We start from the raw sequence: 24,304 nt of genomic DNA, 5'->3' as shown, positions 1-24,304 counted from the left end.
TAACCAAAACAGGTTTGCTCTGCCTATTTTTAGTTGCCTTGCTTGGTAGATTGACATTTTTAAACTCAAGTTGTTTTTTTGGGGGGGTGAAAAGATGGAGCCGGTAGCTATGCTATTTGGACCAGGCTGCTGCGATGTCATGCAGACTGTCGTTTTTGTGTTTATACTTTTTCATAACGACAAGGACAAGTTTGGTGTTGGACAACAATAGAATATTCATGCTTTAGTCCTTGCCAAACCTGGTTTAGATGAAAGGTGACATTTTCACAGAGGCGTAGGTGGAATCTTTAAAGAAAATGCATAAAAGATCCCCATGTTCCAGAAATGAATGTAACGCGTTTGTTCCCAGCTACACCGTTCAGATGTAAAGAAAAGTAACACCTAGAACATCATTTCCCATGGCCAAGTCAGGTCCTAGGTGTGAGAAACAAATTATATTCAGCTTGACATCATGTTTTAATACATAAAGATATTCTCATGGAATTTTTAAATGTCGTAGGGATGCATTTGCTCCATTGTTTACATTTTTGTTGGTGCCCCACATTTTGAAGGTCATGCACACATTTACAGAGTGGAGCTCTCAGCCATTTACCTCAGCTTGGAGGAGAGGCTTCTAACTAAGAAGACGAGGGTTTGTCCGAACCCCGTCGCGGCCACAGGGGTGCTCTGTTATGTAAGCCATCGAAACAGAAACTCCTGGCTGTGAACAAACGCAACAAAGAGACCAGGCTAACCTGCTCTGTTCTGTTCCCTCTCTGCTTTCCCCACTGTTCTCTTTTTTAAAGTGCTCCTTCTATGGAGTTAGGTCACATCCTGTGGTGTCAACAGGCAGGACAGGTAGCCCTCCTCAAAGCAACAACACCCACCTGTCATCTGGGACTGACAAGCCCTTTTCTTTTTCACTCCCTCTCTCCCTTTTTCTGTCTCATTCTCTCCTTTTTCCATCTCTCTCTCTCCCCCTCTTCTTTGACATAACTTTTTTTTTGTCCCACTCAAACTGGGCCATCGCTGCCTGGAGGTGATCCGTTTGCAGCCTCTCAAACATCACTCAATCAATTCTGAAGGTGATGAGTTGCCTCGGTTCTACCAAGGAGTCGGCGACTAGGAAAGCTACACCAAGGAGGATACAGGGCTGTGTCTGAGCAATTAAGGAAGAAAAAGCTAATGAAACAAAGCTCATCACAAATCCTTGATGATAAAGGCAGGCGATAACCTCCGGGGTTAATTTGAAATGTTCTCATGACACATATAGCTGCCTGTTATTTTAAGGTCATATCCAGTGACGGAAAGCTGATACCATGAGTGCTTGTCGAGGGCCCAGGAGAGAGAAACGGAATCCCTTAAACAAGTTTGCTCGAATAAAAGCACTTCACTTAACTTGGGTCTACAGGCGCTCCGGCTGTGTGAACCCGGTTCAACCCAGCACTGGACTCTACTGAGACCCAGCAAAGATGCCTGGGAAATGTCTCCTTTACAGCTCTCCCATTTTGCCACCAGTGACATTTCTCCGAGTCGGGTAACTGGCTAAGTTTCTCATAGCCACACAGGAGCTATATTACACAGCGTCAAAGGCACAACGAACGAAGGCCTTTTCACCGCACAAAGTTTTAATAATCTAAGTCATCTGCTCACCGTAATCATTCAACAATGTTTTCCACGGGAACCTACTCCTCTCATTGAGTTAGGTTCCTTTCACTTTGATCATGTGGATTTAGGCGTAGCTGGCACTGCATGCCACAGCAGATGCTTTAGTGTTTTTGTGCTGAAATAAATCAATTTTGTTAAGTGGTTAGTAGTTTGCATAGTTTCGTTTGTGGAGGTGGTTTAAGGCCAGGCACCACACTCGTAGGGTACTTGTTTACCCTTAATGATATCACAATCAACTTTTACCGGTTGAATGTACAAACACCAATACTTTTTTTGTATTTGCATTTTTTCTGAAATATTTTATTAAGATATGCAAATGAGGCAATGTCTCATTAAATATGCACATATTTGCATATCGCACAAAAAAAAAAACATTTGGACATTGGATGAAGTATGCCTAAATATTTTTGTTTCATTCTGTTAACACCTGTCCAAAAATACTTTTTTCATCTTTCTATCTGTTTAATGCTGAAGTGCATGTTTTCAAAGAAAATGTTATCTAGAATAAAAAATTGACAAAATATCAACAATTACGGAGAATATATCTAAGGATAACCACGCTAAATGTGGTGAATGCAGATGTATCTGAGAAAATTGTCTTTGTACGTGAAAAGAGTCTGACTTTTGGGAGAAATTCCACTGAATTTACTGAATTTATATTGTAGTACACACTCTTATCCAGAGCGACTTATAGGAGTAATTAGGGTTTAAGTGCCTTGCTCAAGGGCAGATCAACAGATTTTTCACCTCGTCTGCTAGGGATTCGAACCATCAACCTTTTGGTTACTGGCCCAATGCTCTTAACCTCTAGACTACCAAACAACATACAGCTATTTAGACCCAATCACCATCTCCTCCAAGTAAGTTGCTAAAGATAGTCCAGTTTGTGACATTCTCAATGAAATGGGCTTTTTAAATTGTGTAATTTAATGTTGTAAGCTTTGCAATTGTTGCTGTATGTCCACTTTTAAAGTGGTTAAAATTCTTTCTTTTTTTTACACTTTTGAAAATACTAATAATGGTTTGAAATACCAACATTGGCACACTTGAAGTCTGTATGTCTGTTGGCGTAAACACATGAGTGTATGGAATAGGGTTGCACCGTGTGTAGGTGTCAGTAGAGGGTGGAGACCCACGAATCTGTGTTAGTGGGCCTGAGAGGTAGAGTCTGGGATGTTAGGTAATCTGTGTTGGTCTTGTCTCTCTCTCTTGCTCTTTCTCGCACTATTTCTCTCTTTCTCCTCTGTCCCTCTAAGAGCCTGCAGGCCTGAACCCAGATACCCCTCACCAGCTGGCCTCCATCCACACATTGGAGACACAAATCTCAAGCTTTATCATTCTGGCTCCCTCTTCAATTCTTCTTTTGGTTCCTTCTTCTGTAGTATTTCCTTCATTTTCTCTGTCTCCTGTCCCCCCTCCTTTTTTGGGGGGAGTTTGTCTCCCCACTGATTTTTCTTGCAAACACCAGTTAAAAGACAAGCGATGACCACATAACCCCGAGACAGAAATATCACCCGAGTCCAGTTTTTTTTCTTCTCTCTCTCTCTGCCCTCACCCCTACTTAACCCTCTCCTCTTCTCCCGACAGGCCACCCACTACAGTTTCTTGTCCACCCTGGAGGTACTGGGGAAGCTGATGTTCAGTGCCCTGGCGGGGGGTCTGGTGGACTGGGTGGGTTACCCCACCGCCTTCCTCCTCTTCCTGGTTCTCTCGGCCGGTACAGCCCTCCACGTCTGGAGGGCCACGGATACCGGGGCCCTCAGGGAACAGCGGAAAGAACAGCCCAAGCTCTTCCCCAACAGCTCAACCATCCCTTATGTAACTGCTTTAGCACCCCCCCATCCAAACCAGCGATGATCCATGCCAACACAATCCCTCTCACTCAGTGGTCCCCAACCCCCTGGTCTTTGAGAGTAATACTGTGTGCATTTTTAATTGCCCAGTGCTAACATGTCTGATCAAGCTATTCAAGGTGTCGATGATCAGTTGAGTCATTTAACAAGGTGGGTGTGGGTTTGGAGATTTTTCCAGGACACCGATGAGTAGTTGTATGGAGTTGGAGGATTGGATCAGTAGCATAAGGGATAGGGAGAGCAATATAGGGGAAAGCTGTTCAGGGGTTATTGGAGGACATACCATCTGAGCCGTTTTCATATATGCCAAGCCACCAATAAAACTTAAGCCAGCAGTAATACTTTGCCATTGCACTAGTTCTGTGGCGACGTTTACCAATCCCTACTACCTCTGTTTAACACTGTAAGACATGCAGAAGCCTAGTGAGCTGTATAGTACAACATTTGCTAGCTTGAGTACGATTTTGATTAGAGATAGCTAGCTTAAACCATTACACAGCGTCATCTAGTCTAGGTTTGTTAGCGCAATTAGGGAACTAAAGCCTTACATAATGCATGGTGGCAAGTTATTAAGGATTGGATGGATTTTTTTATTTTTATGGATTCGGGTATTGTTTTTATGGATTCTTGAGGGGGAAAAACACATTTTTTGTTAATGTTACATAGACTACTGCTGCTTGTTTTTCAACTACCTGCTGATAGTACTTGTTTCTGTTATGTGTAAAGTTATAAAAAATTACACACACCTTATCGAATCACTTTTTAGTGGGCTTGAAACATACACCTGCTGAAGCAACTTACATTGTGGTGCCTGCTTTTTGTTTACGAACGGTTCATTGGACTGGCGAGAGGCATCTACTGGGAAAGCAACGCAAATACTCAGCCAATGCCTCACACCGTTCGAATACCGTCTGTCTTTTGATGACCATATCTCTCATTGTGATGGCTGAATGATAAATAACAGATAGTCACAGGGATGAGAGGTCAGGGAGGTGACACGGGACCTAGGCAGTTTCAGATGGGGACATAGAACCAGAGCAGCCATGTTATGAATTGGCATGAATAGCGATGGTCACTTTGACCAATGCAGCCAAGCCCACTCTAATGTAAAGCATTTGTTGCAAAGCACACCCCCGTCTCTGACACGTGCTGAGAGACTTGCACAAAAATAAAGCTGCTACCCAAATGTCTACGTGCCGCCGTGTGTGTCTGCTTGTCACTGTAGTAATGTCATATCCTGTGAAAAAAATATATATATTCTACCTGAACCTACCCATTTTTAATACCATTACTTTGGCATCAGTCTAAAAAGAAATCACAGTCAATACCTGTAAACTGTAAAGATGGAAGCATAACATTTAAGGTAGACTATGCCGTTTAGATGACCGCGATGTGCATGGGTGTGTTTCACGCTGCTACAACGTAGCTGTGGGGCCAAAACAGCTGCGGCGCTTAGCTCTGCTTCAACAAATTGACACTGTTACTTTGCGCGTGCGGCATCGCCTTGCCGAGTCTAGCTTTAATATCAACGTAACACCGGTATATCATACCCATTTATATCCAGTGACTGAATGGGATTTAGGCTAACCATTTCACCATGCCAAATCTTGGGACACAATTATGAATTCCTTACACACGCCTCCCATATATCCACCCTATATCACTTTGGATCACGATCTCATTACATCTGGGCCCTCCTGATAACCATAGCTCTGGTGTGTGTGTGTGTGTGTGTTCGAGAGAGAGACTCCATCGTCTCCCATTAGCACATCTGCCCTAAGGGTGAATCCTCCGCCAAGTCAACCTGCATCTCTCTTCTCCTATACCGCTCCCCTTGTTTCATGAAACACACTCATCACATTCTAGCTACAGCATTGATATTTCTCAGAAAGCACAGGTGGTATAGACAACCCACATTGATTCTGTTGGGCTCTCGCTGTCGAAGAATGAAAACACAGGTGTTGAGAACAAGAACTAAGTGAATGACCATCTAAACAAAATACCCTTTTAAAGTCAAACTCAACTTTGAGCAATGGTATCACTACATGTGCCGTGTTCAGGTTTCCTGCAGGATTACAACACTGTTGGAGCGTTACAAGGCCTAATTTGGCTGTTTCAAACCAGTTGTAATCCTTGTATTTCCTGCAGGTGTTATTTACCAGATATGGGGGGAACCCAACACTTGTCTGCCTCTGCATTGTAGGTAAGCAGGCAGAAAGTCCAGACAAAACAGTCCTACCAGCCAAGAAATGTTGTTTCCTTGCCAGCTTAAAGGGCATGGCATAACACCATCAAATATTAGATTCTCTGGGAAGTATTGAAACTGAAACGGATACATCAAAGTTGCACAACACAAAGACACGACTCACAGACGCTTATTCATTCGACTCCCTTGAGCTTTATCAATGTGAGGCTGAGTTTCCTGATGAATCACTTCAGTTCAATCACTCGTGCAAATGCAGCGAACCCCTTCAAATTCCTGGTGTGTCTTCGTAGAGCCGTGGAGCTGCTACCGCGCTGGCTGATGGACAGACATGTAATCATGACATTGTCAGGGAGGGCTCTTCACAACACACCCTAAACACCGTGGCGTGGTGCAGTTAACCCTCAGCCAACGTGTCATGGCAGGTTGTCTATAAGACGCAGAGGGAAGAGGCGGGTGGGGGTTTGGGCGAGTGGAGCAGTGGGATGAAACATGGGGCGTCTTCTGCCATGGCCCTAATGGCTCAAACGAGGCTGTGAGCGAAGTGGGGTGAGGCCAGGGATGGGGGCGAGAGGGACCCGCGACCCACAGTGAAGTGACTCAACCACAACAGCATATGAGCTGGCAGCTTGTCACATCTCCACCCATCAGAAAGGACTCTATAGGCCCCTCTTTATTGGATTTGTCCCTACAGACCAGCTTCCATCACTTTTTACAGTAGTACTTCACTATACGTACTAGCTCCCAGTACTGAACACATCACCATAGACCAAGCATGTCTCCCTTTTGTATTGTTTCGTAAGTGCATTGGTGGAATGACGAGTCGCACACAAACGCACACTTGAAGGTATGGTGCTATCGTCGACACACTGCTATATTTTGTCTCTCAATGGGATATTCATGCCACATTAGAGTCAGCCTCTAAAAACAGTTTACTGATTATGTTGTCAGGGAGTACAGATTATTTATGAAAATTACTACTGTTCAAGTGGAATGACTATGGAATTTAGGACTCTACTTGAATGCATATGTTCAGCTGTACTTACTGGACAGATACCGGGGTCTGTACAATCTGATTTCAACTCATTGAAACCAATATGGGTCAATTCCAATTTGTGAATTGAAGATTAAACTGAAACTCAGCGTGATGATGTTGCTACAATCATCAGGAGGAACCAAAGATATTGCAGGTGAGCGCGATGCACGACGATGCACGACGATGCACTCACACTAGTGAAGGCTGGTGGGAGGAGCTATAGGAGGACGGTCTCATCGCAGTGGCTGGAATGGAATTCATGGAACGATATCAAACCACGTTTCACTCCGTTCCATTTCTTGCATTCCAGCCACTACAATGAGCCCGTCCTCCTATAGCTCCTCCCACCAGCCTCCACTGACTCACACAGAGTATTTGCGCGTGTGCACAGGTTCACCTCTGCTGCAACGTGATAACTGCAAGTCAACAAAAGCCAAGAAGTTTCGTTTTGTGCTCTTCGGGCTGGATTCAGTCCGTGTCTCTGAAATGCATTCAAATGTAGGGTCAATTCCCATTGAGCCGACATATGCAGCATTTGCCGTGAATCCAGTCTCCATGGAACGCAGGGCCATTGCCTTTATTTTTCAATAGAGGTATAACCCGGATCTTCGGATCTGCGATACCGATTGAATCCATCCCTTAGTTGTTGCGGAAGTCGGAGCGATACTGCTGTTTACTTTGTGCATCAATCTCTTTAAATTCCTCCAGTAAAGTAGCAGAGTTGAAATGGAACATGGTCAGATATAATAAGAAGAAGAAAGCGTTGGCTAGGCCTGCGCTACCAAAATGAGGGTGAGCAGTGAACAGTAGAACTAGACCATCCTGTGATGCTCCCAATTCTGAGATGTCTGTCTTCGATGACCTCCATGGACCACTTGTCTCTCACCAGAAGAGATATCACCCTAGCTGGAGAGGCGAGTAACGGAATGTACATGATGTTGAGATCGGCGCTACAGTCATGTGATCTGTGCTGCATACTGTATGTACTGTCATCCACATGGTAAGAGAGCCAACTCAGAGGGAAGGGAAGACACCACTGCTGCTACAGTATTTATCCATCCCCACGGCTAGGGTTACTCCTCAGGCCTTAGCTAATGAGAATCTGAGCCCTGCTGTGGCTCCTGCCTCTGTTCTGCAAGGCAGGCTCCAACCCTATTACATCCCGATCAGCCATTGTGATTCTGGTTCTCACAGTCACAGTATCTGCCGTCTCAGCTCTATACACTGTCAAGGTTTCCTGAGTGCATGGGTTCCACTGATTAGCGCATAGGAGTGCAGTGATTGTTCGTCAAGATAAGGTAACAGCCACGGTGGCATTCTGCATTCTTAAAATGGTAGCACTTTACGCTACAGCACGATACTAACTTGGTAATAGTGTGGTAACAAGTTATTGTTACTCACTTTGCAGACATTGTTTTGTCCAGGTCCCTCTTCATTTCAGTATAACTATTGTTTTTCAAATGAATACACCTTAAAAGGTAAATGTGAAACTTTTCTCGCTTTCGAAAGTCAATAGCAGGGTCCATAAAATGTGTTATATAAAGCAGGGGTATTTAAGTCTTATAATGATTTGGTGGGTGCTTATATTTGGACTATTTCACAAGTGTGTTTTCTACACGTGTGAATTTTTTGTGGGGTGGCAGGTAGCCCAGTGGTTAGAGTGTTGGACTAGTAACCGAAAGGTTGCTAGATTGAATCCCTGAGCTGACAAGGTAAAAATCTGTCGTTCTGTCCCCGAACATGGCATTTAACCCACTGTTCCTAGGCTGTCCTTGAAAATAAGAATTTGTTCTTCACTGACTTAAATAGTTAAATAAAGGTAAAAAGAGAGAGTGGGGTCACTGCCAGCCATTATCAACAGCAACCCTGGAGCAATTAGGGTTAAGTGCTTTCCTCAAGGGCACATCAACAGATTTTTCACCTAGTCAGCTCAGGGATTTGAACTAGAGACCTTTCTGTTATTGGCCCAACTCTCTAACCGCTATGCTACCTGCTGCCCTTTTTACAATATGAGGTCCGGAGTACTGGTTTTCTATTTTACCTGATAATTAATTGCACCCACCTGGTGTCCCAGGTCTGCCGAGGTCCAGATTTGAATTTGAGGGATATAAAAGGTTTATCCAGGCACCTCAAGCCCCCACTCATTGTAATGATGTGTACAGTAAGCCGTGATCTTGTTCATGATGAATGGGAAACAAATACAACCAGTGGTTGCAGCGTTGAAGCCTAATTGGCCATCATCTGCCCTGGTGTGCTCACATTCTCTGTATGCTGTACCTCAAGTTTGTGGCGGACCTGTCACGAGGTGGAAAAGTGATCTGGATTGAGAAGGCTTAGTGAAGTAGACGAAGACAACACTTTCAACAAACAACATATTTTAATAGGGCATGAATTTATGGTGGGTACATTTGTAACTTTAAAAACCATCATAGTTAAAATGAAAGAAACGTGGCACCGGAAGTGGTGCAGCCCAGGGGGCAGGCTTCCGTTTTTTCAAGATCTCCATTTAGCACAAACGCCATTTGCTCTCACCAAGCGAAGCCGCTGCATGCTCAGAAAAAGGATGCCTTCCTGTGCCCAGGCGTTGCTGACACATGCCAGATCTTACAACGCCTGGATAGGTATTAATGCACATCATATGTTATCAATCCGGCGGCACTGTCGATGACATGGCACGCAACCATTAGTTGATGCATGCAACATCCGAGCAGAAGTGCCATGCCTCCGGACTGCATTCACTTCCTGTGGGCAGCTGCCTAGAAGACAAAAATGAACCAATAGGACTGTTAGATAGGTTAAACATGAAAATAAGTCACACCTGTGACAGTCCTGTCTCTGGATTTTTAGGGGCTCTATTCAATCAGATCCTCTTTAGCCGCAGTGTCGGGTGGGAACTGGGTTAGAGCTGTCAAATCCACAAGCGGCTCCTGGAAGCGGCTCCTGCATTAAGGTTCCTAGTCAATCCGCATCGCGGAAGTTCATGTTTACAGTGTTATTGAAATTTAAAGGCAATGTTCCCGCTTTGGCGTAGACTGCATTTCCGGTAATATGTCGGCTCAATCAGAAATTACCTTTAAACGTTCTATAACGGAATCTGGAACTCTTCAGCGTTACAGACTGAATTAGCGCCCTAAGAGAAGTCCCATGCAGCCTTGTTTACAAGTTCAAAGACTGGAATGTGAGACTTAATCTACACCTCGATTAGGCTGATAGAAATCCTCATTAATTTATTCAATCATTTTAAATTTGAGCATCATTGTTTCTATATAGCCTACACTTTCTTTTTATCGACTTCTAACGCAAGTGTTACGGGTGTGGCTTTGTGACAATGGTCAAGAATAGTTGCTCACCAATTTGACAGCTCCAACTCAGTTATACATCCAACATCGCCAAAACATCAGCTATGTGGGAGTCGACTATCGAAGGTTAACGCTTGATCTGATTGAATCTAGGCCTGAATCTGTACATCTAGATTCTGTAGGAGACAGCAGTCAGGGCCAGTGGACCCAGAAGAAACTGATGTGAAATAGAGATGGGCTGATTTAAGGACAATTCTGCCACTTTATAACCAGTTGTTATGCTTTTAGTATTATACAGTGCATTCAGAAAGTATTCAGACACCTTCAGTTTTTCCACATTTTGTTACGTTACAGCCTTATTCTAAAATTGCTTAAAATGTTTTTTTTCCTTCATCAATATACACACAATATCCCAGAATGACAAAGCAAAAACATTTTTAGAACCGAAATATCACATTTACATAAGTATTTTCACCCTTTACTCAGTACTTTGTTGAAGCACCTTTAGCAGCGATTACAGCCTCGAGTCTTCTTGGGTATGATGCTACAAGTTTGGCACACCTGTATTTGGGGAGTTTTTCGAATTCTTCTCTGCAGATCCTCTCAAGCTCTGTCAGGTTGGATGGAGAGTGTTGCAGCACAAATATTTTCAGGTCTCTATCGAGATATTAGATCGGGTTCAAGTCCGGGCTCTGGCTGGGCCACTCAATGACATTCTGAGACTTGTCCCGAAGCCAATCCTGTGTTGTTTTGGCTGTGTGCTTAGGATCATTGTCCTGTTGGAAGGTGAACCTTCACACCAGTCTGAGGTCCTGAGCTCTCTGGAGCAGGTTTTCATCAAGGATCTCTCTGTACTTTGCTGCGTTCATCTTTCCCTCAAACCTGACTAGTCTCCCAGTCCCTGCAGCTGAAAAACATCCCCACAGCATGATATCGTCCACATAAGGTTTCCCAGTGTAGGTTCACAAGGAAGGGACACCCGTGATTCTTTTATAACTTGAAGCTATTTCTTTTCACACAGTAACAATCGAGATGGGACACAGAGGTGGTCATAACACCAACCTTATACCTGTATTACATAGACATGCAGGGAAAGGACAGGCTACCCCATTCAGCCTGAGCCAAGCTACTAAGGCACTAAGCCGCTAAGCGTACCGTCGCGAGACACACGGACACAATAACACCCCAAAACAAAAGTCAACGGGATAAATAAAAAAAAATCACATTCATAAAAAATAAAAAAAGCATGAACAGAAAGAGAGAGAGCGAGTTCACCGACTGTTTTTCATCTCTCGCCAGATCCAGTTACCACCGGGGAAAGAACAGGGAGGTAGAGACTGCGACATGTTTTAATCTCCGCAAACAATAGTGTTGCTTCTTCTTTTTTTGGCACCTCGGAACACCCAGAGGGGGAAGAGGTGTCGTCTTTTTGCGCGGCTATTGTCTCGCGGACAGCAGAATGGCCTGCTGGGTAACCTAAGCTGGGAGGTAAGGGACGAGCCAGAGCATCAGGTGTTGGAGTGTTTCCTCTCCCGGTGATGACTTTATGTTTGTTTGTAGAATAATAAGAGACATGGATACCTCTCCCGATCTGATACGTCTTCCACACGCTATAGCTACTGCACTACTGTATCCTGTACTCTGTCTCCTGCTTTGTTTTACTCCTCTTCCCCCTCATCCTCACCATCATCTTCTTCCTCCTTCCCAAGTTGAGATGTAATTCTTCTGATTAATAAAGGAAAAACTTTCCCAATGGGAACATTCTATCTTTAGGTTTCCCTTTAGGAACTACGAAAGGTGTTAGGACATACACGTCGGTGCCGATCCATGTCCTTTATATTAAAAGGAGTTACTCAGCTTTGGATTGCATTGCCGGTTCATTTCTCTATTATTTATGCGACAGCCTTGGTTAAGGTTATGTCAAGGAGGCTCAGCTGGGATGGCGGGGGACTATTTAATAACTCTTAGCAGGAGATGGTAATGACTTGAGGAAGTCAATGACGTGGAGGCCATGTGACTGTATGATACATTTTCTTTGTGTTTGTGTGTGAGCAAGTACTGTATGTGTGTAGAGGCTCAGGGTGACCTGGAGGCCATGATGCCGTTCTCTATCTGAAGTACTGTATGTGTGTGCGGGCTCAGGGTGACCTGGAGGCCATGATATCGTTCTCTATCTGAAGTACTGTATGTGTGTAGAGGCTCAGGGTGACCTGGAGGCCATGATGTCGTTCTCTATCTGAAGTACTGTATGTGTGTAGAGGCTCAGGGTGACCAGGAGGCCATGATGTCGTTCTCTATCTGAAGCACTGTATGTGTGTGGAGGCTCAGGGTGACCTGGAGGCCATGATGCCGTTCTCTATCTGTAGTACTGTATGTGTGTGGAGGCTCAGGGTGACCAGGAGGCCATAATGTTGTTCTCTATCTGAAGTACTGTATGTGTGTGGAGGCTCAGGGTGACCAGGAGGCCATGATGTTGTTCTCTATCTGAAGTACTGTATGTGTGTAGAGGCTCAGGGTGACCAGGAGGCCATGATGTTGTTCTCTATCTGAAGTACTGTATGTGTGTGGAGGCTCAGGGTGACCAGGAGGCCATGATGTTGTTCTCTATCTGAAGTACTGTATGTGTGTAGAGGCTCAGGGTGACCTGGAGGCCATGATGCCGTTCTCTATCTGAAGTACTGTATGTGCGTGGAGGCTCAGGGTGACCAGGAGGCCATGATGTTGTTCTCTATCTGAAGTACTGTATGTGTGTAGAGGCTCAGGGTGACCTGGAGGCCATGATGCCGTTCTCTATCTGAAGTACTGTATGTGTGTAGAGGCTCAGGGTGACCTGATGGCCATGATGTCGTTCTCTATCTGAAGTACTGTATGTGTGTAGAGGCTCAGGGTGACCTGGAGGCCATGATGTCGTTCTCTATCTGAACGACTGTATGTGTGTGGAGGCTCAGGGTGACCTGGAGGCCATGATGTCGTTCTCTATCTGAAGTACTGTATGTGTGTGGAGGCTCAGGGTGACCTGGAGGCCATGATGCCGTTCTCTATCTGAAGTACTGTATGTGTGTAGAGGCTCAGGGTGACCTGGAGGCCATGATGTCGTTCTCTATCTGAAGTACTGTATGTGTGTAGAGGCTCAGGGTGACCTGGAGGCCATGATGTTGTTCTCTATCTGAAGTACTGTATGTGCGTGGAGGCTCAGGGTGACCAGGAGGCCATGATGTTGTTCTCTATCTGAAGTACTGTATGTGTGTAGAGGCTCAGGGTGACCAGGAGGCCATGATGTCGTTCTCTATCTGAAGTACTGTATGTGTGTGGAGGCTCAGGGTGACCTGGAGGCCATGATGTCGTTCTCTATCTGAAGTACTGTATGTGTGTGGAGGCTCAGGGTGACCTGGAGGCCATGATGTCGTTCTCTATCTGAAGTACTGTATGTGTGTGGAGGCTCAGGGTGACCTGGAGGCCATGATGTCGTTCTCTATCTGAAGTACTGTATGTGTGTGGAGGCTCAGGGTGACCTGGAGGCCATGATGTTGTTCTCTATCTGAAGTACTGTATGTGTGTGGAGGCTCAGGGTGACCTGGAGGCCATGATGTCGTTCTCTATCTGAAGTACTGTATGTGTGTGGAGGCTCAGGGTGACCAGGAGGCCATGATGCCGTTCTCTATCTGAAGCACTGTATGTGTGTAGAGGCTCAGGGTGACCAGGAGGCCATGATGTTGTTCTCTATCTGAAGTACTGTATGTGTGTAGAGGCTCAGGGTGACCTGGAGGCCATGATGCCGTTCTCTATCTGAAGCACTGTATGTGTGTGCGGGCTCAGGGTGACCTGATGGCCATGATGTTGTTCTCTATCTGAAGCACTGTATGTGTGTAGAGGCTCAGGGTGACCTGATGGCCATGATGTCGTTCTCTATCTGAAGCACTGTATGTGTGTAGAGGCTCAGGGTGACCAGGAGGCCATGATGTTGTTCTCTATCTGAAGTACTGTATGTGTGTAGAGGCTCAGGGTGACCTGGAGGCCATGATGCCGTTCTCTATCTGAAGCACTGTATGTGTGTAGAGGCTCAGGGTGACCAGGAGGCCATGATGTTGTTCTCTATCTGAAGTACTGTATGTGTGTAGAGGCTCAGGGTGACCTGGAGGCCATGATGTCGTTCTCTATCTGAAGCACTGTATGTGTGTGGAGGCTCAGGGTGACCTGGAGGCCATGATGCCATTCTCTATCTGAAGCACTGTATGTGTGTGCGGGCTCAGGGTGACCTGATGGCCATGATGTCGTTCTCTATCTGAAGTACTGTATGTGTGTAGAGGCTCAGGGTGACCTGGAGGCCATGATGCGGTTCTCTATCTGAAGTACTGTATGTGTGTGGAGGCTCAGGGTGACCAGGAGGCCATGATGTTGTTCTCTATCTGAAGCACTGTATGTGTGTAGAGGCTCAGGGTGACCAGGAGGCCATGATGTTGTTCTCTATCTGAAGTACTGTATGTGTGTGGAGGCTCAGGGTGACCAGGAGGCCATGATGTTGTTCTCTATCTGAAGTACTGTATGTGTGTGGAGGCTCAGGGTGACCAGGAGGCCATGATGTTGTTCTCTATCTGAAGTACTGTATGTGTGTAGAGGCTCAGGGTGACCTGGAGGCCATGATGCCGTTCTCTATCTGAAGTACTGTATGTGTGTAGAGGCTCAGGGTGACCTGGAGGCCATGATGTTGTTCTCTATCTGAAGTACTGTATGTGCGTGGAGGCTCAGGGTGACCAGGAGGCCATGATGTTGTTCTCTATCTGAAGTACTGTATATGTGTGGAGGCTCAGGGTGACCTGGAGGCCATGATGCCGTTCTCTATCTGAAGTACTGTATGTGTGTGCGGGCTCAGGGTGACCTGGAGGCCATGATATCGTTCTCTATCTGAAGTACTGTATGTGTGTAGAGGCTCAGGGTGACCAGGAGGCCATGATGTCGTTCTCTATCTGAAGCACTGTATGTGTGTGGAGGCTCAGGGTGACCAGGAGGCCATGATGTTGTTCTCTATCTGAAGCACTGTATGTGTGTGCGGGCTCAGGGTGACCAGGAGGCCATGATGTTGTTCTCTATCTGAAGCACTGTATGTGTGTGCGGGCTCAGGGTGACCTGGAGGCCATGATGTTGTTCTCTATCTGAAGTACTGTATGTGTGTAGAGGCTCAGGGTGACCTGATGGCCATGATGTCGTTCTCTATCTGAAGCACTGTATGTGTGTGCGGGCTCAGGGTGACCTGATGGCCATGATGCCGTTCTCTATCTGAAGTACTGTATGTGTGTAGAGGCTCAGGGTGACCAGGAGGCCATGATGTTGTTCTCTATCTGAAGCACTGTATGTGTGTAGAGGCTCAGGGTGACCTGGAGGCCATGATGTTGTTCTCTATCTGAAGCACTGTATGTGTGTAGAGGCTCAGGGTGACCTGATGGCCATGATGTCGTTCTCTATCTGAAGCACCTGTATGTGTGTGCGGGCTCAGGGTGACCTGGAGGCCATGATGTTGTTCTCTATCTGAAGCACTGTATGTGTGTGCGGGCTCAGGGTGACCTGGAGGCCATGATGTCGTTCTCTATCTGAAGTACTGTATGTGTGTGGAGGCTCAGGGTGACCAGGAGGCCATGATGCCGTTCTCTATCTGAAGCACTGTATGTGTGTAGAGGCTCAGGGTGACCAGGAGGCCATGATGTTGTTCTCTATCTGAAGTACTGTATGTGTGTAGAGGCTCAGGGTGACCTGGAGGCCATGATGCCGTTCTCTATCTGAAGCACTGTATGTGTGTAGAGGCTCAGGGTGACCAGGAGGCCATGATGTTGTTCTCTATCTGAAGTACTGTATGTGTGTAGAGGCTCAGGGTGACCTGGAGGCCATGATGTCGTTCTCTATCTGAAGTACTGTATGTGTGTGGAGGCTCAGGGTGACCTGGAGGCCATGATGTTGTTCTCTATCTGTAGTACTGTATGTGTGTGGAGGCTCAGGGTGACCAGGAGGCCATGATGTCGTTCTCTATCTGTAGTACTGTATGTGTGTGGAGGCTCAGGGTGACCAGGAGGCCATGATGCCGTTCTCTATCTGAAGTACTGTATGTGTGTAGAGGCTCAGGGTGACCTGATGGCCATGATGCCATTCTCTATCTGAAGCACTGTATGTGTGTGCGGGCTCAGGGTGACCTGATGGCCATGATGTCGTTCTCTATCTGAAGTACTGTATGTGTGTAGAGGCTCAGGGTGACCTGGAGGCCATGATGCGGTTCTCTATCTGAAGTACTGTATGTGTGTGGAGGCTCAGGGTGACCTGGAGGCCATGATGTTGTTCTCTATCTGAAGTACTGTATGTGTGTGCGGGCTCAGGGTGACCAGGAGGCCATGATGTCGTTCTCTATCTGAAGTACTGTATGTGTGTGCAGGCTCAGGGTGACCTGGAGGCCATGATGTTGTTCTCTATCTGAAGTACTGTATGTGTGTGGAGGCTCAGGGTGACCTGGAGGCCATGATGTCGTTCTCTATCTGAAGTACTGTATGTGTGTAGAGGCTCAGGGTGACCTGGAGGCCATGATGTTGTTCTCTATCTGAAGCACTGTATGTGTGTGGAGGCTCAGGGTGACCTGGAGGCCATGATGTTGTTCTCTATCTGAAGTACTGTATGTGTGTGGAGGCTCAGGGTGACCAGGAGGCCATGATGTTGTTTTCTATCTGAAGTACTGTATGTGTGTGGAGGCTCAGGGTGACCTGATGGCCATGATGTCGTTCTCTATCTGAAGTACTGTATGTGTGTAGAGGCTCAGGGTGACCTGGAGGCCATGATGCCGTTCTCTATCTGAAGTACTGTATGTGTGTGGAGGCTCAGGGTGACCTGGAGGCCATGATGTCGTTCTCTATCTGAAGTACTGTATGTGTGTGGAGGCTCAGGGTGACCAGGAGGCCATGATGTTGTTCTCTATCTGTAGTACTGTATGTGTGTGGAGGCTCAGGGTGACCAGGAGGCCATGATGCCTTTCTCTATCTGAAGTACTGTATGTGCGTGGAGGCTCAGGGAGACCAGGAGGCCATGATGTTGTTCTCTATCTGTAGTACTGTATGTGTGTGGAGGCTCAGGGTGACCAGGAGGCCATGATGTTGTTCTCTATCTGAAGTACTGTATGTGTGTGGAGGCTCAGGGTGACCAGGAGGCCATGATGTTGTTCTCTATCTGTAGTACTGTATGTGTGTGGAGGCTCAGGGTGACCAGGAGGCCATGATGTTGTTCTCTATCTGAAGTACTGTATGTGTGTGGAGGCTCAGGGTGACCAGGAGGCCATGATGTCGTTCTCTATCTGAAGTACTGTATGTGTGTGGAGGCTCAGGGTGACCAGGAGGCCATGATGTCGTTCTCTATCTGAAGTACTGTATGTGTGTGCAGGCTCAGGGTGACCTGGAGGCCATGATGTCGTTCTCTATCTGAAGTACTGTATGTGTGTGGAGGCTCAGGGTGACCAGGAGGCCATGATGTTGTTCTCTATCTGAAGTACTGTATGTGTGTGGAGGCTCAGGGTGACCTGGAGGCCATGATGTTTCTCATGGTCTGAGAGTCCTTTAGGTGCCCTTTGGCAAACTCCAAGCGGGCTGTCATGTGCCTTTTACTGAGGAGTGGTTTCCGTCTGGCCACCACCATAAAGGCCTGATTGGTGGAGTGCTGCAGAGATGGTTGTCCTTCTGCAAGGTTCCCCCATCTCCACAGAGGAACTCTAGAGTGTCTTTATGGGGTATTGTGTGTAGATTGATGAGTTGTTTAAAAAAAATCCATTTTAGAATAAGGCTGTAATGTAACAAAATGTGGAGAAGGGGTATGAATACTTTCCGAATGCACTGTATTTAAGTGTGACTAAGTGTGTCAGGACAAGGAGATAGAGATCCATACATTAGTCACAACAATGGTAACCGTGGCAGGAGTGTCTCTCCGTAGAGGCACTCCCCTCTGCAGGGAATATCCTGCCAATCTGGCGCCCGCAGTGGGAGGTCTCTCTCTCAACAGCACTGGAGGGTGCAGACCACTCGTCCATACCTTTTTTTTCTCTCCTTCCCTCCTCTGCTTCTCTCACCACATTCACTCCCTCTCACTTCAGGCTGAAAATCAAAACATTCTTTCTGAGAAAGCCTGGGAGGCTTGTGTGTGTGTGTGTGTGTGTGTGTGTGTGTGTGTGTGTGTGTGTGTGTGTGTGTGTGTGTGTGTGTGTGTGTGTGTGTGTGTGTGTGTGTGTGTGTGTGTGTGTGTGTGTGTGTGTGTGTGTGTGTGTGTGTGTGTGTGTGTGTGTGTGTGTGTGTGTGCCATGTTCTGCCTCATGAAAAGTAAGTTGTGTCATCTTGGATATGCCTACTAGTCATGTGAGGTAAATAACAACACAGTAAGAGAGAAAACAAACTACCAACATACATTTCCAGCAGAGAAATGCATATGCTGCCTTACATAGGGCTGTGTTTTATTCATGTCGTCGTCTTTTCAATGGGCTCAACCTGCACAGACCTGTCGCTCTGCACTCTGTCACTCTCTTCCTCTCTGAGGAGGGAGCATGGGGCCTATAAGCTTCCCTCCTCCCCCATCTCTTCACCTGCTATACATACAGGCAGATAACGACAGGGGGGTGCAAAGTGGAGGTCTATTGAGCGCCCATGTACTATAAGCACCTCTAATCCCCCTTTAGAGCGCTTGTTGTGCCATTAGAACTCTATGGAGGAGGGGTACTGTGACAAAGGTTTAAGCAAGGGGGATTCGCTCCATTTACTAGAATAGCCCTCAGCCATCACACACTTCCCTGACAGGGGGGATCTGTTTCATTCACCAGCACAGACGGCAGCCTTTTTGGCTTTTGACAGGAGGCTCATTCCCATTCGGCAGTACCCGAGGATAGTAACCTGTTAAAAAATGATTTAATTCTGGCTCCAACGGGGAAGTGGTCTTATGTAAACAGAAACAAGCAGAGATAATTAGATATTTATGGTACATTTACAGTTTGTGGGTTGGGAAAAACGTTTTATTATAGGCAAGCATGAGGCATACACCAACACACACATACTGACACAAACATGCTCAGGTACATGCATAAGCACACACACACACACACACACACACACACACACACACACACACACACACACACACACACACACACACACACACACACACACACACACACACACACACACACACACACACACACACACACACACACACACACACACACACACACACACACACACAGATGCACAAACGCTGTTATTTACCATAACAGGGAAATAGGTTTAGATCATCAATCTCTCTCTCTTTACATGAAAAACGGTATGTGTTCTTCAATGCTTTTTGAAAGAGGAAAAAAGGCTTACACAGCCGTGCACAGAAAAACCTACTGATCTCTGGGAGTCCCTTAACTTCATCTAATTCAGCAGCAAAATCCTCTCTGACAGCAGTCGACAAACATCCAGCACCAAATTACATTCTTATTGTAAAGCCAACACAAAATAAAGACAGGATGTGATGACAGAGAGCGAAAGAGAGGGAGACAGAGAGAAAGGGTCGTATCGGGTTAAAAGATCACAGAGGCAGTGTTTTGTAGACAGCTGGACGTGGGTTCTCTAATCTGGCTAAACTTGATCTGCCCAGAGAGGGCTTGTCTGACTGAGCAGCAGGCCCAGCCATGGGGTTGTGACAGCCAGACGACAGGACGGACTAGAGGAGCACGCTGTATGTGTGTATGTGTGTGTCCTCACGGTTACTGTATAGGCTATGTGTGTGATGATGTCCTTCAGACAAAACGACAGGCCTGGTGCATTAAATCAATACCTCTAATGAGTTGAGTTGCTTCATGGGAGGAGTAACAGGGTTGGGCGTGTTTGTGTGAGCTTTAGGGAGGCGGCGGGGGTGAGGGGGCGAGTGTATGTTCTGTATCTATTGGAGGGTGGGGGTTGCAATGGAACTAGGGTGTGTGTCTGAGGGGGAATGTGTATGTACATGTGTGAAGGTGCGGGGTATCTATGTTGGGAGGGGGTGATGTGATGTGCAGTGGGCGTGTCAGTGTGGGCCTCGTAAACTGAATTAGACACGGCTTAATTAGGGTAATCGGCGGGCCTTCAGGGACCTGCTCGTTAGGGGCACCCAGTTTCGCCCTTCTCGCTTCCCTCGCAAGGGACAGACAAACAGCTGAAGCGACAGCCTCGTCTCTCCCCGCGCCTCTCCGTGTCCAACGAGACTCCATCCCGGAGTCTCACGCGTCAGGTCTGAGTTTGGCAGGGATGTCCTATAGTAACATTAACGATGTTTCACAAAGCTTAATGTCTCCCACTCCAAATGATATTCATCTGGTGACTTTGAGTGCTAACAATCTCTCTGTGATGGAAAGAACTGGCTTCTTTATCGTGCTGTCGTTTGGTTAAGTGATAGTGCGGAGACACGGGTTGGGTTTTAAATCCCTGGCTCCAGCCTTCGTTGGCTGCTTTTCCTTCACTCTGCGGTCCAACTCATCCTAAACCGTCTCAATTGGGTTGAGGTCGGGTGATTGTGGAGGCCGGGTCATTTGATGCAGGCACTCCATCACTCTCCTTATTGGTCAAATAGCCCTAACACAGCCTGGAGGTGTAGCCCTTACACGGCTTGTTGAAAAACAAATGATAGTGGGACTAAGTGCAAACCAGATGGGATGGAGAATCGCTGAAGAATGCTGTGGTAGCCATGCTGGTTAAATGTGCGTTGAATTCTAAATAAATCACTGACATTGTCACCAGCAAAGAACCCCCACACCATCACACCACCTCCTCCATGTTTCACGGAGGGAACCACACATGCAGAGATAATCCGTTCACCTACTCTGCGTCTCACAAAGACACCGTGGTTGGAACCAAGAATCTCACATTTGGATTTATCAGACCAAAGGACAGATTTCCACCGGTCTAATGTCCATTGCTCGTGTTCCTTGGCCCAAGCAAGTCTCTTCTTATTATTTGTGACCTTTAGTAGTGGTTTCTTTGCAGCAATTCAACCATGATTCAAGCAGTCTCCTCTGAACACTTGATGTTGAGATGTCTGTTACTTGAACTATGTGAAGCATTTATTTGGGCTGCAATCTGAGGTGCAGTAACTCTAATGAACTTATCCTCTGCAGCAGAGGTAACTCTGCGTCTTACTTTCCTGTGGCGGTCCTCATGAGAGCCAGTTTCATCATAGCTCTTGATGCTTTTTGTGACTGCACTTGAAGAAACTTTCAAAATTCTTGAAATGTTCCACATTGACTGACCTTCATGTCTTAAAGTAATGATGAACTGTTGCTTCTCTTTGCTTATTTGAGCTGTTATTGCCATTAATATGGACTTGGTCTTTTACCAAACAGGGCTATCTTCTGTATACCACCCCTACATTGTCACAACACAACTGACTGGCTCAAACGCATTAAGAAGGAAAGAAATTCCACAAATGAACTTTTAACAAGGCACACCTGTTAATTGAAATGCATTGCAGGTGACTACACCATGAAGCTGGTTGAGAGAATGTGCAAGAGTGTGCAAAGCTGTCAAGGCAAAGGGTGGCTACTTTTAAGAATCTTTTTGTTTAGCAGTTCTTTGGTTTCTACATGATTTCATAGATGTTATTTCATAGTTTTGATATATTCGCTATTATTCTACAATGTAGAAAAATTGTAAAAATAAAGAAAAACCCTTGAATGAGTGCGTGTGTCCAAACTTTTAACAGGTACTGTATTTTTATGCGTTCTTTCAAAAGCCATGATTGAAGTCAATGTTACACATGTTATCAAAACGTCTAATTAAGCACGAGCGGAGCTGTGCACGAGTTTCTCTCAATCACATCACCACATTGGGAAACCAGGAAATGGCTGTGCTGTTCCTCTCTGTTGTCTGGGATTGCTGCAGTGTTGTCATTTCACAGAGAGATGGAGAGAGCCCCCCCCCGAAACAACCCTCCTCTGCCCACATACATTAAACCATAATTGGGCGGTATTGTTTTAAAAACGCAGACTTCAGAGTGTGCTAGACATAGCATGGGCAAGCATGAAAATGCCCTTTATCACTATGCTGCAGATAATGTAACACCCTCTGTTACGCCCTGTTTTTGTTTTTTTTGTCATTCAGCTAAGCTGCTGAACTCTTTGGGGGGATAGTAATATTAATGGTGACCGTTTGACAGATAATAAAACAGTACGAGGATATCTCTAAGAAATATGACATCACTTTAACCTGACTTCACTGGATAGAGCCCCTGTCTGTCGCACCACCACCACACTATATTACTGCCCACAATTAGGGTTGCAAAGCTACCAGTAATTTACTAAAGAGGCATGAATCTTCAGTAAATTTGTTAACAGAAAATCAATGACAAACTATCGTAACTTTGATCATTTATACTTGAATAACTTTTTTTAAACGTATTCATATACAGTATAGTATAATTTAGTTTATATCTGTGTCCATGTTGTTCATGAGTTTCTAGTAGATAGACCATTTGGTTCAAAAGAAAATAGCTTAATTAATGAAAAAAGAATGCTTCTAATTAACAATGGCACAATTTTCAATTATCTCTGCAACTCGTCCAACACATTGACAACAAATATATATTGACATAGTAAAATTATTTATTTAAATATTATTGAAATTGTGTAAAAAAAATTGTGTAATAAAATAAAATGAAGAATATTTCATGCTGAAACCCTCATATTAAATACCAATGGTATTCACTAAATTGATGGTTTTGTATTTAGGATAATGTTTAACCTCTTGAACCTCTGGGGGCAGTATTTCATTTTTGGATGAAAAATTTTCCCATTTTAAACAATATATTTTGTCACGAAAAGATGCTTGACTATGCATATAATTGACAGCTTTGGAAAGACAACACTCTGACATTTCCAAAACTGCAAAGATATTGTCTGTGAGTGCCACAGAACTAATGCTACAGGCGAAACCAAGATGAAATTTCATACAGGAAGTGAGCCAGATTTTTGAGGCGCTGTGTTCCAATGTCTCCTTATATGGCTGTGAATGCGCAAGGAGAGAGACTACACTTTCTGTCGTTTCCCCAAGGTGTTTGCAACATTGTGACGTATTTGTAGGCATATCATTGGAAAATTTACCCTAAGAGACTACATTTACCAGGTGTCCGCTCGGTGTCCTCCGTCGAAACTATTGCGTAATCTCCATGTGCATGCATGTTTCCATTTTGAACAGAGGAGAAACCAAACTGCCACGAGTGACTTATCGTCGAATAGATATGTGAAAAACACCTTGAGGATTGATTCTAAACAACGTTTTGCCATGTTTCTGTCAATATTATGGAGTTAATTTGGAAAAAAGTTCGCGTTTTAATGACTGAATTTTCGGGGGGTTTTCTCAGCCAAACGTGATGAACAAAACGGAGCGATTTCTCCTACACAAATAATCTTTTTGGAAAACTGAACATTTGCTATCTAACTGAGAGTCTCCTCATTGAAAACATCCGAAGTTCTTCAAAGGTAAATTATTTTATTTGAATGCTTTTCTTGTTTTTGTGAAAATGTTGCTTGCTGAATGCTAGGCTTAATGCTATGCTAGCTATCAATACTCTTACACAAATGCTTGTGTAGCTATGGTTGAAAAGCATTTTTTGAAAATCTGAGATGACAGTGTTGTTAATAAAAGGCTAAGCTTGTGAGCCAATATGTTTATTTAATTTCATTTGCGATTTTCATGAATAGTTAACGTTGCGTTATGGTAATGAGCTTGAGGCTATAATTACGCTCCCGGATACGGGGTTTTTTCTTAGCCAGACGTGATGAAAAAAACGGAGCGATTTCTCCTACACAAATCATCTTTTTGGAAAACTAAACATTTGCTATCTAAATGAGAGTCTCCTCATTGAAAACATCCGAATTTCTTCAAAGGTAAATTATTTTATTTGAATGCTTTTCTTGTTTTTGTGAAAATACTCTTACACAAATGCTTGTGTAGCTTTGGTTTAAAAGCATTTTTTGAAAATCTGAGATGACAGTGTTGTTAACAAAAGGCCAAGCTTGTGAGCCAATATATTTATTTCATTTCATTTGCGATTTTCATGAATAGTTTACGTTGCGTTATGGTAATGAGCTTGAGGCTATAATTACGCTCCCGGGTACAGGATTGCTCGTCGCAACAGGTTAACAGCTGATCTATTATCTTTAATTATTTCAGATATTTTACATGTGATAAGGCCAGAGAGAGGGCCAGAGATAATTACAGACACCTGTGATCATCTGAAGTACCCCAAA

At 45.2% G+C, this 24,304-nt stretch overlaps 1 protein-coding gene across 7 annotated transcripts in view; it reads left to right on the top strand.

Moving 5' to 3' along the window:
- The window catches only part of mfsd3 (major facilitator superfamily domain containing 3), a 38,256-nt gene extending 33,566 nt beyond the window's left edge, over nt 1-4,690 (top strand). For all 7 annotated transcript variants that reach the window (XM_035735571.2, XM_035735572.2, XM_035735573.2 and 4 more), the window contains exon 6: nt 3,235-4,690. In XM_035735571.2, coding sequence (XP_035591464.1) covers nt 3,235-3,504 — 270 coding nt within the window. In that variant the 3' untranslated portion in view covers nt 3,505-4,690. The remainder of the gene's footprint in view (nt 1-3,234) is intronic.
- Nucleotides 4,691-24,304: the final 19,614 nt, after the last annotated feature.

The sequence above is a fragment of the Oncorhynchus keta genome, chromosome 25 (genome assembly GCF_023373465.1).
Source record: "Oncorhynchus keta strain PuntledgeMale-10-30-2019 chromosome 25, Oket_V2, whole genome shotgun sequence".
Taxonomy (NCBI): domain Eukaryota; kingdom Metazoa; phylum Chordata; class Actinopteri; order Salmoniformes; family Salmonidae; genus Oncorhynchus; species Oncorhynchus keta.
This window is presented reverse-complemented; position numbering and strand designations above follow the sequence as displayed.